This window comes from Alosa alosa, chromosome 6 (genome assembly GCF_017589495.1).
Source record: "Alosa alosa isolate M-15738 ecotype Scorff River chromosome 6, AALO_Geno_1.1, whole genome shotgun sequence".
Classification (NCBI taxonomy): domain Eukaryota; kingdom Metazoa; phylum Chordata; class Actinopteri; order Clupeiformes; family Clupeidae; genus Alosa; species Alosa alosa.
The window spans coordinates 20,782,629-20,797,296 of record NC_063194.1 but is presented as its reverse complement, the minus strand read 5'-3'; the positions used below and the strand labels follow the sequence as shown (position 1 = coordinate 20,797,296).

At 40.8% G+C, this 14,668-nt stretch overlaps 3 protein-coding genes across 6 annotated transcripts; all 3 read right to left on the bottom strand.

Annotated features, from left to right (window-relative positions):
* Positions 1–252: 252 nt before the first annotated feature.
* prrg2 (proline rich Gla (G-carboxyglutamic acid) 2) lies at positions 253–2,804 on the bottom strand. Of its 4 annotated transcripts, none has more exons than XM_048245646.1 (7): positions 2,538–2,804; positions 1,969–2,087; positions 1,625–1,788; positions 1,402–1,435; positions 1,156–1,288; positions 727–864; positions 253–526 (listed from the first exon to the last, which is right to left on the bottom strand). In XM_048245646.1, exons 2-7 carry the CDS (start codon positions 2,078–2,080, stop codon positions 484–486), a joined length of 624 nt encoding a protein of 207 aa, XP_048101603.1. In that variant the 5' UTR covers positions 2,081–2,087; positions 2,538–2,804; the 3' UTR covers positions 253–483. The 4 variants fall into 4 exon arrangements, with proteins under 4 accessions (XP_048101603.1, XP_048101604.1, XP_048101605.1 ...); XM_048245647.1 differs by having other exon boundaries at positions 1,969–2,059; positions 2,538–2,802; XM_048245648.1 differs by lacking the exon at positions 2,538–2,804 and adding an exon at positions 2,200–2,458 and having other exon boundaries at positions 1,969–2,059.
* Positions 2,805–3,614: 810 nt separating this feature from the next.
* rras (RAS related) lies at positions 3,615–9,759 on the bottom strand. The gene is made up of 7 exons (XM_048246925.1): positions 9,046–9,759; positions 8,419–8,514; positions 8,105–8,192; positions 6,469–6,571; positions 5,504–5,612; positions 5,111–5,229; positions 3,615–4,986 (listed from the first exon to the last, which is right to left on the bottom strand). The coding sequence occupies exons 2-7, from the start codon at positions 8,503–8,505 to the stop codon at positions 4,899–4,901; spliced, it is 594 nt and encodes a 197-aa protein (XP_048102882.1). The 5' UTR covers positions 8,506–8,514; positions 9,046–9,759; the 3' UTR covers positions 3,615–4,898.
* An 814-nt stretch (positions 9,760–10,573) lies between these two features.
* On the bottom strand, positions 10,574–13,641 carry si:ch211-195b15.8 (tyrosine-protein phosphatase vhp-1). The gene is made up of 5 exons (XM_048245857.1): positions 13,340–13,641; positions 12,944–13,059; positions 12,586–12,745; positions 12,363–12,486; positions 10,574–12,250 (listed from the first exon to the last, which is right to left on the bottom strand). Exons 2-5 carry the CDS (start codon positions 13,034–13,036, stop codon positions 11,149–11,151), a joined length of 1,479 nt encoding a protein of 492 aa, XP_048101814.1. The 5' UTR covers positions 13,037–13,059; positions 13,340–13,641; the 3' UTR covers positions 10,574–11,148.
* Between the last annotated feature and the right edge of the window lie 1,027 nt (positions 13,642–14,668).

The following is a 14,668-nucleotide window of genomic DNA, read 5'->3' as shown; positions in this document are numbered from 1 at the left end:
CCCGCACGCCCCCCTCTCGTTCTCCCGCGGAGCGCGCCCAGGCTAGAGTATTGTCTAGAAACCCACGCACCACACGGCAACGCATGAAATCCATTGAGCCAGACCGAGAGTGAATGACCCTCAGCCGCACATACAAGAGACGAATGGAATTGAATGGTTACAAATAACAAGAAACAACTGCATATGAGTAGGTGTTACAACATAGTATATCTATTTTACTATTAAATAACAGAAATTAGTTAGGTCTGCAAAAACGTTGTAAAAACATTTTTATTAAAAAAAGTTGAATATTCTACATGAAATACGTACAGAACACATCTTTCTCCACCACATTCTAACTGTGAAAAACTATGAAAGCCTATTATCCCTTAAAAAATATAGATTTTTGCCAGTATTTTATATTATTATAATAATTGACCAACACAAGAGAGGCCCATAAAATCCCCTCTTTCCTCCTGGTTTCTGAAGTCCTGTGTCCAGATTTCAGTCCCCCACCTCAGACCCTGGAGCCTCTGACGGTGCTCCCCTTCAGACAAAGAAATTACACAAACCATGAACTTGATTGCATAGGCCTAGGCCTACAATATGCAGGCTGCTGTGCTTACAAGGCTTTGAGAGCAAACACATGTACACAGACAAGTGACAGAGAACAAAAGCATGTATATCTTAAGCTTATACTCAACCACTCAGAGAACATTCTAAATAACATCACTCTGGCTGACATACCCCGAGTATGGTGGAGGGGGTGCATCATACTGCCCGCTGCGGTTGAGGGCATCTGAGTAGGAGGGCAGCCCTGGAACAGGGTTCCCTGATAGTGGGATGGACTCAGGAGGACGTGAATCTGAGAGCTGTACAGGTGCACTACCAAACACACACACACACACACTAACACTTACAGATCTGCAGTTGTGTCATACAAATACACAAGTAAAATGAATACACTACACAATGTGCTAAATTGGATTAATCAATTAAAAGTGACAATTGTATACGCCTACAGTTTTATCCTATGCCCTTGCATACAAATTACACAGGAAATCACACACTTGCAGTACACTATGCTCATTCTTTAAGAGCATCACCATATGTGGCCATAAACTGTGTTTACAGACCCTAACCATAAATTACATAGAAATTCACATTTGCTCTTACTTGCCACTTCTGCTCACACTCTTGCCTCGGTTCTTATAGAAATAGCAGCCAAGCACAGTAGCAATGGTAGCCACCAGTAACAAGGCTACGAGGCCAGCTACCAGACCTGGTACGTCCACCCTGACAACAGATCCTGAAGAGGATCATTTGACTCTTTAGGTCAGTCACATTGTTTTATTCATACAAAGCCAACATCAATCAGAAATGGTTAAAAATGTTCAGATAAATTATTGACTGTGTTTGTACCTTGACTGTTGACATAGGTGTCCCAAAATACTGTCTGTTAAAATAGGGAAAAAGGTTTAGGGCTGATAGTTTGTTTATTCAACAAAGCACAAGAAAGCCAGTTATAAGATAAAAGTAAAGGTGTACAGTGTCACATAATTAAAAACAGTCTATTATGCATGTACTCTTTTGGCCTCTGCCAGCCTGTACAGTATGTGCTCCCAACCATTGAAAACACACGTACCGCTTGTGTGTCATCTTCAAATGCTTCCCGGGCCTCCTCATAGGAGCACAACTCCTCCATACATTCTCTCTCAATGTTGCCTTGTACCACCATCTCAAAATCCCAGGAGTTGTAGAGAAGAGAGCGTGATAAGAAAAGGCTTGCTGATTGCTCTGGCTGGAACACTGGATAATAACACAGGAGAATGTAAAGATATATTTAAAATGGTTATAGGGATCATCTGTTAGAATGATCTAGCACCAGTTATCATTGTCAATTACTGAAACTAAAAAAAATGGAAAGTTGAAGAGAGGGATTCAGAGGGGCATATTTTTGAATAGTCAGGAACCAAGGTCAAGGTTTACCATTTTGATCCTTAATGATGACCCTCCCCCAGGACAGGTGCAGCAGCAACATCCAGACACACGTCGTCACGAGCCTCCTCATACCGCAAGCCTTCCACACAAGAAAAAACATGAAATTCCTTGGCGGATTATTAACAAACCAACAACTGGCTGTTTGGACACTGATAGCATGAAATCGTTTTCCGAAACGCAAAACAAATGTGCCTATTAGTCTACAACAGACCGACACACCCTTAGATGGCCAAGGTAGGCGGTTTTAACCGATTCCCCCTCACACACAGAAATGGTCTCTTTTCAGTTAGATGCTTTGATTATCTCGGAAGATCCAAAATGTGTAGGCCTACCCCATTTCACGACAACAAATTATTCGACTGTCATAAAGTGGGCGTAGGCCTATAGCTATTTAAACGAAGTTAAAGTTTCTACAAATCTAAATAAATTGAAAATAATGTTTGTTAAGTTTATGATGAGCCTGAAACGTGAAAGCTTACTACCGTGAAGTGGGACATATTTATTAGGCTACCTGGAACACGGCCAGGTGATCGGAAGACAAAAGAAAGGGTGCTTACCTTAAAGTTAGTCTTAAACCCAGATATCTTTCCTTTATCACTGTAGCCTACACCAGGGCACCTTATCCTTTTCTTCGCGTTTGTATTGAGGTGAACAGAGCGTTAAATTACATCGGATAGCCTATATTACGAAGATATTTCGGCAACTTGTCGTATTTTAGCTTTTGCCAGCAGTTTCCCCATCGATGAAAACACCGACATGACGCGCCATACCGGTTTGACAGCATACCTGTTGAGTGTCATTAGGAGTTTCCTGGAGTTTGTTGGACAGGCTGGCTTCTAACCAAAGCAGAACAAGCCTATTATGATATTAATCTATAATGGATCAACAATACACAAAATGATTTCAAAACTCATACCACACATGTAGGCCTACTAAGTTTTTCTCGACATAAAATATATCAGGCCTTTTCTAAAGGAATCTTGAAACGATATAAGCTACAGATGCACCTACTCTACACTTGGCACACTCAAATGTGCTAACTTTAGGCTAGCGTTTACAGCTTATCAGATGCAACCTCAGCATCAAATGTTGGTCCAAACAATAAACATCATGAATAGATGGATAGGGCTCAAATCTAGCCTTGTACTCTGTACAAGGTTAGCATATAATGAAATAACTTTATATTTCCTCTAAGATTGAGCATTAAGCAGAATCAGTTTGACTTAACCTTCATTTATCTCAGTGTGTACACTTTCAATCAGTCTATGTGCATGTGGTTTCATTTGTCATTATTACTCTGTTTATTTTGACAACAAAATATTGAATTAATGGTACCAATTAAAAAAGGGCAAGCGGTAATAACTACTCGTTTAAGTAAATAATACTTTAATTTGGTATAAAAGTCTTTGGTTGATTTCAGTACATTGTGTCAATACAAAATTGTTGCATACAGGGTGCACATACAGTCTTGCAGCAAAAGGTAGGAGGTCAGGTGTAAGTAACTGTAGTTCATCAGACAAATAAAACGTTGTATTCTGCTACAATACATTTAACCAGAGAAAAGCTGTGAGACATTGAACTGTGAAACACAACCTTCAGTTAAGACATTCAAAACTTGACAACAGAAGAATGTGTATGGACGCAGATGGATTTTAATTGATTTGTTTTCTTTTTCAAATGAGTTTCTACTTCTACGGTAGAGATATTCTATCTTGATTACTTGATTTCATTGTTGATTAACTTTAATATATGTTAAACCGTATTGGATCTTTGGAGTCCTTGCTACGTGAGTGCAAGGTTCCTCCTGGTGGCCAGAGAAAGCAATGGTTTATTTACAGGGGCAAACGTTCTGCCCATCACACATAGACGTCTCTTCTCAAAGCATAGACAGTGACTATCCATTAATGTAGTACATTTCATTTGGTTGTTTAACCTTTGTGTGCTCTACATATTAAAATCATTGTTACAAGGCGGTGCATCAAAAGATATAAAACAAAATGTAGCTCCACGTATGCAGTCACAAGTACCTAGACACACAGCCAACAGCTCATCCACATAGTACTTCCCCTCCCTCTCCCACCCCAAGCCCCAAAACATATACACACAAAAGATATGATAAAAAATAAAAGGAATCCAAGCTTCTTAGCGTTACCCTACTTCTTTATAACTGCTTTTTTGTAAGTTTAAAGATGTAGCAGACGTCACTACTCCAAAAATTACTTAAATAACACACAGACCTGTAGCAACCTAAAAAAAACATGCAAATGCTTCTCAGGTTGTTACAAGTTCCACACAGACTCACAGCCAGCCACCCTATGTCTCACTATGTTACCATGGGGCCCAAGAGTTCCTGAAATGTGATGGAGCTAAAACAAGGCACTTATGAATCATTTTTAAACTGTGACACATGGCTTTAGACAGTGTTTCTACAACACCTCCAAATATAGCTCACTACAAATGAGGTGCTAAACCAGACTTCTTAGATATGTTTAATTATGATTCTAGTCACCGTAACACACCACTAAACCAATCAGTTCACCCAGGTTAAGCTCATCTTCGGTCCCTCATCTAAACCTGATGACTTGTACAGTAAGGGAAAACAGCACCCCACTGTGGAAGAAATTTTTTTTTTCTCTCAACTAAAAAAAACCTCTGGACTCTTCAAGTTAATTTTCCTTGGTTTGTTTCAGTTTGTTTAAACAATCACTTTCCCTTTAATGTCAGATGGCTGCATAATGAAATGATATACCCACGTAAAAACATTAGAACAATAAAACAGTTTGAAATACATTTCTTTTTTGTTGTTGTTGAAAAAAGTGCGAATGAAATAAAAAAAGATCATGCTTCACCACAACATCAGCCTCTTTAAAGAAACCCTTCAAGCCCAACGCACTGGCTTGGCCTGGCATACAAAACAATTAGAGGATACTGCATGGGCATCCACTGCTCTTCTGTTTGCCTGAATGGTTGGCAGGAAGAGGTGGACTTTCTGTCTCCTGGAACTTCCTGAGAAAGCAAGTAAGAGAGATAGAGAAAGATAAATATGTAGATAGAAAGGCTCCATACTGTAAGAGAAAGACCTGCCTTACAAAAGTGCCTCATGCACAATTCTGGGTTCAAGTTCACCCACCTGATTGCCCTCACAACCTCCAAGAAAGCCTCATCCACATTGTAACGGTTCTTAGCGGAGGACTCCATGTAGTAGATCCGATTTTCCCGGGCAAAAGCCTGTGCCTCCTCTCTGGATATCTGCACAGATCCACAAGCAGACCAAAGTATAAATGATGCTGAAGAATGATCATTTATGGAATGATACTTACACCATGGACATGGACAGCATACCATTAAGCATAGGTTTAGTTGCAATTCTGTTATAATGAATTGAATCAATTAAATTTAAATCTGCTGTTTACCATGGCTCAGTCATTAAAATGTCTATTCATGTCTAAATTCCATTTGACACTTACATATGTATGCAGATTATTAGCTGATATGTAGCTATGACATATGTATGCATAATTACCACTCTGTGCTGGTCAAGGTCTGACTTGTTACCAACTAAAACCATGGGGAAGTCATCACGATCTTTCACTCGCAGAATCTGGGTGTGGAACTTCTGGATCTCGTTGTAACTGATAGAAATAAGAGCAAAATCCAGACAGAGGAGGGAGGTTTTGAAACTGCAACATAACTAAATGTGAGGTACATGTGCAGCAATGTATTGAAGTAATACGCATACTCTTTTTCTCCTGCTTTTAGGACTGTAATTGCTTCCATAATCTAACATTACTAGATACAGGGAATTGACATTCATAATTGCAGCATACTGCTCAAAGAGCTGTACAGAAGTGTCGGTGGAGTTGGTGCACATCAATATTACAAGGCTGTAAACAATCTTCCAAAACATTCGTGAATAGATTTTTATCTGAGGGCTTGGAACAAAATGATTTATGGAGCAAATTTGTCTTTAGCCAGTTTCACTGCAACAGCAAAAGGCTTACAGGAACAAAACATGATCAAGGAATTAAAGAGGTTCCATTATGGAATGAATCTCATAAATATAGCAAACGATATGCTCATCAGTCAACATCTTCAATTCCTAACCATCTTAAAATACAATGCAATATTATACAATGCATGTCAATGAATGTGCGAGACAATGACTTCCACCAAATTGAATACTGTTCAACTCTTTTATAAGTATTAATCAGAGCAGACAGCTTCATATTCAACAGACTAACCACAACAATACATCCGCCGACCCACCTGGGCAGTTACAAAATGCATGTAGACCGTATCATATTTATATTACCACAGTTGAGGAAATACAGCATACTGTAGCTGTGTGCGCTTGCCACAAGACACATACATAGACTCTCAAAACCTGATTTTCAGTTCCCATTATAGACATGCGAAAAACACACACATGCACGCGCATGTGCATGTTCTGTCTGCCTCTCTTACATGCACACACACACATAGACTTACCTGCCCCGATCATTCAGGGCAAACACTAGTAAGAATCCCTCTCCTGAGCGCATGTACTGCTCCCTCATAGCACCAAACTCCTCCTGACCAGCTGTGTCTAGAACTGACCAGAGGAGAAGAGAAAAGGCATTTAAGAGAGCACACATAAACACACACACAGACAGGAAACATGAGGACAGCCTAACATACAGCCACACACAACAGAAACGAAACCACACAAGTCTCTAACACACACACAAACTGCGCTGTCTGGCTACACACAGACCTACTTCCCATACACTACACGTCACACCTAATGACCTCTTTCCTCCGTCACACTAACACATCTCACTGACCTGTGGAATAATCGGGTATGATTCAGGGAGGTGGTGGAATACACTACTACCATATCTAGAAATCCACTCATCAGAAATACTCAAGAATTCTGTGCCAAGTAAAAGTTGGAAATGTGTAAAACCACACACAATATTCATCAGATGAGGTCTCATCCCAGCAAAAACACCATCATGACAGATCAGCTAACAAGAGACTGTTATTTAACATGGCCTAGTTATCTGTTCAGAATTGGGCCTATTTTTTCAGTTTTGTACTCACATTTTGGTTTATAGTCTAAATCTTTTTTTCAAAAAACTATCTTTAAATACTAGTAATAAAGCTGTATACATTACATTACAATACATTATTACATTGTGTCAATGCAAAGCATACGTTTATCAAGCACATCTTTCCATGGATATATTCTTTCAAAGACACATTCATGTCTGCCGGGACCAATCTACACATACATACTACTCACTCTACTTCTACACTACTCACAATACATAGTGTTACAACAAAGAATCAGTTTGCTGTGTTTGAATGTTACACTGACTGTAGTAAAGTAGCTACACAGTGCACATAATCATGCTAAGCGTTGCTTAAATGTTAGATAAATTATTCTTAGACACAGCATAGTTCATAGACAACAGACAAATATGAAACTAAACCTCCATGATTCTTGCATAAAAATATATTAAACCAAACCATGATTCTTGGGCATAAAATTCATTCATACTGAATCCCATCCTTAGGCATAGTTTCCATTACGCCTACTATATACTTGCACACTATAAATACACACTCTTACACTGCGTAGTACTGAATTATCAAATTATGTTTGAATGTTAGTGTTCTTTCTGAAGGAGTTACATATAATAATGCTACTTTTTTAAATTTGAAATCAACAATGTAAGCTATGCACAGAATAGACCCATCTGACCCCGAGAGCAGACAACTATGAAATCAAACATTAAAGCTTTGAAATTTAAACATTTTATGTAATTTGATGGCTGTGACCACACTGTAGAGTGATCAAGCATCTCATCATCAAAAATACTGAACATCTAGCCTACACTGAAAACATGTTCCCAAAAGCCAAAATTGACTTTTCAACAGCACTTTAGACTCTTCTGAAAAGGTCTGAAAGGTTTCAAAACCTGTTTTGGGATGACTGGTCTGACTGAAAGCCGTTTCTACAAGTGAACTGTTCTGCATTATGATATCAGTTTTCACAGTCCACACTTATTTAAACATCAGTTTCTGGAATCTGGACAAACTAATGTAACTGATTAGTTCTGTGAGTTATACAAACACTTACTGTCCAGCCGCGTCTCAGTCCCGTCAACAGTGCAGATTTTAGTGTAAGAGTCTTCAATAGTTGGGTCATAGTCTGATACAAAATATGACTGAAACGAAAAACACAAACATCATTAGGTTTCAACCCACCACACAGATGTGTGTAAAGAAATGTTTGGCCTAGGCAAGCGAAGACATGTTGACAACACCTCTCCACACCCTTCGTGGTGATTAAGACAAGTCAGCCATGGTTACAAATAAGAATCACAACGGCGGAGGTCAAAATCACTGAAATCTGTCGGCCAACTGGACTGAGCTCCGACCGCAATCTCTCACCTGGATGAACTGAATGGTCAGTGCGCTTTTTCCCACACCGCCACCGCCCACGACTACCAACTTGAATCTTTCCTCTTCAGAGGACATGGTTTCCCTCTAAAATAACGTCGTAAAAGGAAAAGAGATTTATATTGTAATCCGGAACGTAGAAAACACAGTAGAACAGCTGAAAGTTGACACGACATCATGCATAGGCCTACCTAACTTCAAATTATCTAGCATAGCGTCGGCTACTTGGGGCAATTCCCATGAGCGACAGGCCTCATCTACAAAGCATTAAATTTTGGTTAGTTAAGTTTATTTGAAGTTAAGGAAGTAGATCCTGATCAAGCCCCATGAATACATATCTTACGTTAATAATATAATTTACTGCCTGGTAACTGAATTGTGCTACATGCTGCGAAGTTTTCAGTCTTCATCCTGTATCGTTAATGTTGGTTCATGCTATTCCATCAGCTTCGATAATTAGCCAATACCTCAACAGGGATCATCAGACGACAAAGATTATTCTCTCTGTTTAAGTAAGTAGCCTAATCTTGTAGCTGTGGAATTAAACTATTTCTCAGCAAAGGCCCAATTAATTGTCTGCTATGGGTGCATTCCGAGAGTTGGAAAAACTTGGATTACCTTCCTTCCGCAGACGCCTTCGGTAAATCAGTCCGGAGATGCTAAGTTTTCCTGCTTTAGCGCTCACACAACTGAGTAATTAGCCAGCTCTCTAGTAATACGTGTGTTTCTTTTTCAGCGGATGTAAACACGGGTAATAACTGTTAAAACAACATAATCGAGGGAAGTTAATGTCAGATTGACGGATGACTTGACTACAATTTGAGCGTTCAAACAACTTCTTCCTTTGTCATTTCTTGAGTTTCTTTAGCTCCTTCCGACTTTTTTCATACCCCGGGGCGTTTTTTTTCTCAGCCGCATTTCTCATACGTACAAATGGGAGTGTCTGAGAGTTCCGTTGTTTTATTCAGCGACTGTTGGCTGCGAAGTGCTTAGCAAAATCAATATAGTGTTGCACTTGTGTTATTATTGGCTGAAGATAGGTTGTGGCCGACAACACATCGTAAGAGATTTCAAACATTGTCGTTACAACTATACCAATCAATTTAAAGCCCCGGTAAGTAAACCAAATATTAGACTCGCTCATTTCCTTATTTGGCGATTGCCTGTATGTGAGACCACCACTAGGCTATCGCCTGCAGCATCCATAGACTAAGAATTGAGATAGTCTGTCCAGTATAGCAAAATAATAATCCGTTCAGTTATAGCTGCCTAAGCTATCTGTTGCTGCAGCATCGAGAACTTATAGCCCACCTATTAGGCTAGTCTTAGGAACGAAGAGGACTTCTGAAGTCTACTTTCAATAGTTTTGTTGGACTGAAATTACAGCATAACTTGGCTACCAAGTGTCCCTCATTCCTGACAGGCACGACTGTTAAGGGGAGGGCGTGTATTTGGCAAAATGCAGTCCTGGTCCACATGGAATTTCAGCATCAGGGAACGCGCCTTATGCCGGATGTGACTCATGATCATGGGCGTATAGTGAGTGTTGCTGACTCGCCCCCTCGCTTGGAAAAAGTTTACAGAAATCCATTACATATAATTCCCATCATATATTCCATCCATAATGTGCGTTTGCAAACGAACTGCTGAATGCGTGTTTAATATCTGATTAAAATCTGATGCATTTTTAATATTTATCTGATATTTAATTAAACTTAACGTGTTTAAAATAACCTATCTTTACAGTTTTGATTGAAGAGGCACCAAACACCTAAATGTTTTTATTGTTATTTGTTTTTATCAGAACTATAGCCTCAGACAAGCAACATAGTGCCCTCTTGCTAGAAAAGAAAAGAATTATCAAGGTCCTATTATGATAGACTAGGCATTAACTGTCTACTCTAATGCCACTTTAATTCCTCCGAAAGTTGTATTATCCGGGAGCTCTGAGACGCTTGTCTCAGGAATTATGAAAATATAAATCTGATCAGACTCTTTTTCAGTGTAAGTATAGTATACATATATAGTAGTACATATATGTGTTGATGGTGATGATGCTTCTGCTGCAGTAAACCTTTACAAAAACACTAGTGCCCGACAAATCACATCTAAATCTGTGACAAAGAGATGAAGACAGACAGCAGTCTAAACGTTCAGCTTTAATGAATACTGTGATTTCAGTACAAGCTGTGGTGCTAAAATACCATCATCAAAATATCAATTTAATAAATAGTAATAATTTAATAAATTTGTCATTTCATAAATAATAAATCCACACACTCAAGCAAGTCTCTGAAAAGTACAGACACTTATAAATCACTTATTTCAAGAATAGGATACACCTACAGTCCATTTCAAACAAGTCAACAATAAAGACATGTGATGACAGGCCATTCCTTAACAGGAAAGAGTGTATGTCTGTCAAATCTAGAATAAATGATAAACATGCAATGAGGGTGTCTGTTCAACAAATGCCTAAGCAAGAGCCCTGCTCTGGGGTCAGGCATCCTGAGTTCCTTTAGTATTCTTATTCACTATCGATTTGAAAACAGCTCTCCCAGTGAGAAAAGTATGGGGTCCATTCATTCAAACAAAAATCCTCACACAAAAAACGCTCACTCTTTCCCATGATATTCCTGTGACTTTACTGTCTTTTTTATATCCATTCATTTTTAATTTTTCCCAACTGTCCAGACTACTATTGGCCACATCACCTTTCTTTCAGCACCTGTAGGGTAAGGCAGGCTGGCCGACTTTGATGCGAGGGCCTAATAGCACCCCGAGCAGCATCTTCTCTCCCCAATCTAACAGCTTATTTACAGTGAGACTTAGCGGAGACACGAGATGCGTGTCGCCACTTAACCCCTCAACCGCCTCCACAGCGGTGGATGGATGCACCTTCTGTAGAGACCCATTAATATTCATGGAGGGAATCTCTTTGATGCTTTCTGTCTTGGGTTTGTTACGCTCTGGCACCCCCTGGTGGCTTTTGACCACTCTTAGCTTTGCCTCTGCATCCTTCCGGGCTGTCACTGCTCTGTCTTGGCTCTGCCTGTCCTTTCTCCTTGTGAGAGATCGCGAAGAGCCTTGATGTGCATTAGGGTGTTGAGAACTTAAAGCTTTCCTCTGCCTCTCTTTTTCCTTTTCTGCTTTCCTCTGTGACTTTGTAGCTCTGTGCTGTGCTCCGGACTCCCCCATGTGGAGGAGTTGTGAACTGGTAGTTGCATCCTGACGGAGGTCGGCCCTCTTGCTGCTCTGTGTGGTGTGCCTCTGTGGTGTCTGAAGGGAGACACTCACAGGGGTGAGGGCTAAAGTGAGACGTTGGCGCTTCTCTGAGACCGACACCGGGTCTGATGGGATTTGTAGTGTGATGGGCTTCTGGGGATTCCACTGGGCTTCTGACAGTGCCTGCACCTCTATGGGCTTGAGTGAAAGAGTGAGACTTTTGAGCTTATCAGAGAGCGACAGAGTGAACTCAGGAGACTTTGTCTGGGCCAGTCCTTTGTTTCCACTCTGTACTGCGGTGCCATCTTTGCTGTTGGAGGTGTCACAGTGTGTGTTTACACAACCTTCTCCGTGTTCCTTGTTGCCACGCTTCATGTCCTGAGCACTGGGATTGAGTTTGGTTGATAGCAATACAGAGGAGCTACAATCTGTGTGGTCAGTGGTAGGGAATGGTTGTGGTAGGTCCAAAGCTCTACCAGACGGCTCAAGCGTATGGTGTGGATTTGTGCATGCGGGGGTGAGAGTACCCTGGAAAAGCTGAAGCTGACCCAGGAAGTTAAAATTTGGGGAGATGGAGGGTCGGCGCTCCTTGACAAATCTGTAAGTGTAGAGAGAAAGTTTATTAGTTATAATCAGCACATGGTCTGTTTAGATATATAGATTTAGCATGATTATGTGTTAATGATCTCTGCCTGGCCGTGAAGTCGCACCTGTATGCATGATCCAGATCCATTCCCAGGTGATACATTATGTAGGCCACAGCAAGAGCTGGAGAACGAGAAATACCAGCTGCACAGTGCACCAGCACAGAGCATCCCAAAGACATGGCCCCATCTACAAGACACAGAAAGAGAGTGAGAAACAATGAATGCACATCATGCAAACACTCTGCCAATGCAAGCTGATGTAGACAGTGATGCACTGTGTACTTACCAATGAAGCGTAGCGCCTGTGGAATCCACGGCAGCAGGTCGTCCCGCAGGGAGTCGTCAATGGGAATCCGGAGGTACTGAGACTTGGGAAGAAATGTGGGCTGAGGGGAGCAGCGGCTGACGCTCAGCACGTATGATATTCCCCGCGCAGACAGACTGTCCTACAACCGGTGAGAAAACAGATACGGCATTGTTAGGACAATAAAACTAGGTTAGTAGCTCCGGGCGACCCAGATGAGCTCATGTCACTTCGAGAGCACGTAATAGGTCAAAGCAAGACGTAACGCTCCCATCCACACAAATGCAAGACAAGACTGCAGAAACTTGACAAAAATGCAGATAGTTTAAGTGTTGTTTACCTGCGTGACGTCCGTCTCTGCACCCAGATACAGATGCGGCAGGATGCAAGAGAGCGGCAGACACTCATTCTCTCTTTCTCTGTGGAAAACCATCCTCCTTTCTTCTGGGGTGCACTCTGTGCAGAAAAAACCGAGCATGTGGAGTGACTTCATAGAGCCAAAACAAGAGATGACGCAGATGCATGGACTTCACAACCTAATTTATTCTAGACTAATTTACGCTTGTATTTTGAATTGCAGTCAACATAATATTAATATAACACCAAACATGAATTAAGTTGATGCATTCTCCAATACTCTTAATTAAGTCGCATAGGAATGCACTGAAATAGGGCAATGTTGCATGCATTTTATACTTATACTTAATTCATACTGTGTTATTATGGATTAACTCACCAGTGATTTCTTTATCCGATATGTTGAAAAAAAGGAATAGATGCAAAATCAAATGCTTTGTGGCTCAAAAGTTCAATGCACTGAAAAGTAGGCTACACGCCGCAAATGCTGAATCGCAGTGTCGTGTTTCTTCCTCAGTAATCCCGTTTAAAGAGTAACTCTGCAGTATTTCCTATTAAATGCGCGAAAATTACACCGGTCTGTGTTGGAGATGTGTTCCACTGCTCTCCGTTCTCAATCTGCGACGTTATAGCTGTTTGTTGTTGGATGTCTATACCTGAGAGAGGGAGGAAAAGGATGAGGTAATGCCGAGTCCAGACGCCAATAATAGTACATTTGTATGTGATGTCATTTTCAGCCAATGAGCGCTTAGCGCTCTCCAGTGACGCGCGCGCGGGCACGCTCCTTTTGTTCGACATCATCAGTTTGCCCAAGGACCCCGGCAGTTTGACTAGGATGGATGGAGCGCAATCATTCTGTCACTGAAAGGGAGCGGGGAGACGTCGCCCCAACAGGCGAACACTGCAGTTACAGTCCTTTCGGCTGTGGAACTCGTTACTATGTGCGCAACGGCAGTTTCCCTTTATTTATTTTATAATGTAAACACCATACATTATTTAGAATTCTGCGTTCATTGTGCTATATTTATTTAACCTTGTAATGCATGCAGTAATGTCGGTCTTCAGAGGTAGCTTGCATCATTTTTTACATTTGTGTTTCTTTAGGCCTATTACACAATTGCAGGCGGTCTCCATCATGGGTAATTTCACACCTTGCTCTGCCTCGGATGAGCAGCTGACAGCGGCTCTTGACTCAAGAAATGGACCCGGCACGTTTAATCGAGATTATTCACAATAGGCCTACATTATAATTTCATTGCAGTGTCAAACAATGCCGAGGTTTAGGACAGTGTAGACGGTACCTGACTGCCACCAGTGGATGCAGGGCAGGGAGACGTAAACGCTGAATTTCGGTTTCCGAGGTAAACTGGGGATAGGCGCAAAGGCTCGTGCATGTGCTCATATTTGACAGGCATTGCTAGGCCTACACATTTCACTGAAATTAGATGCCATAACAAGTAGTTTAGAAACCTAAAAACAATAGTTTGATTTTTCAATGGTGCGGAAATGATATTTGAATTGCTGACTGATAGTTTGCATAAAATAGTTTTATGGCTGGATGCAGATGACTTGTTTGCAAACAAAATGCAGTAACATTTTTTGCAAAACGCAAGCACTGACCTAGTTAGATGTGTGTGGTAAAAATCCAAGCTGAAAAACAATACTAGGATATTTCAAAAGTTATAGGACACAATACAATAAAACAACA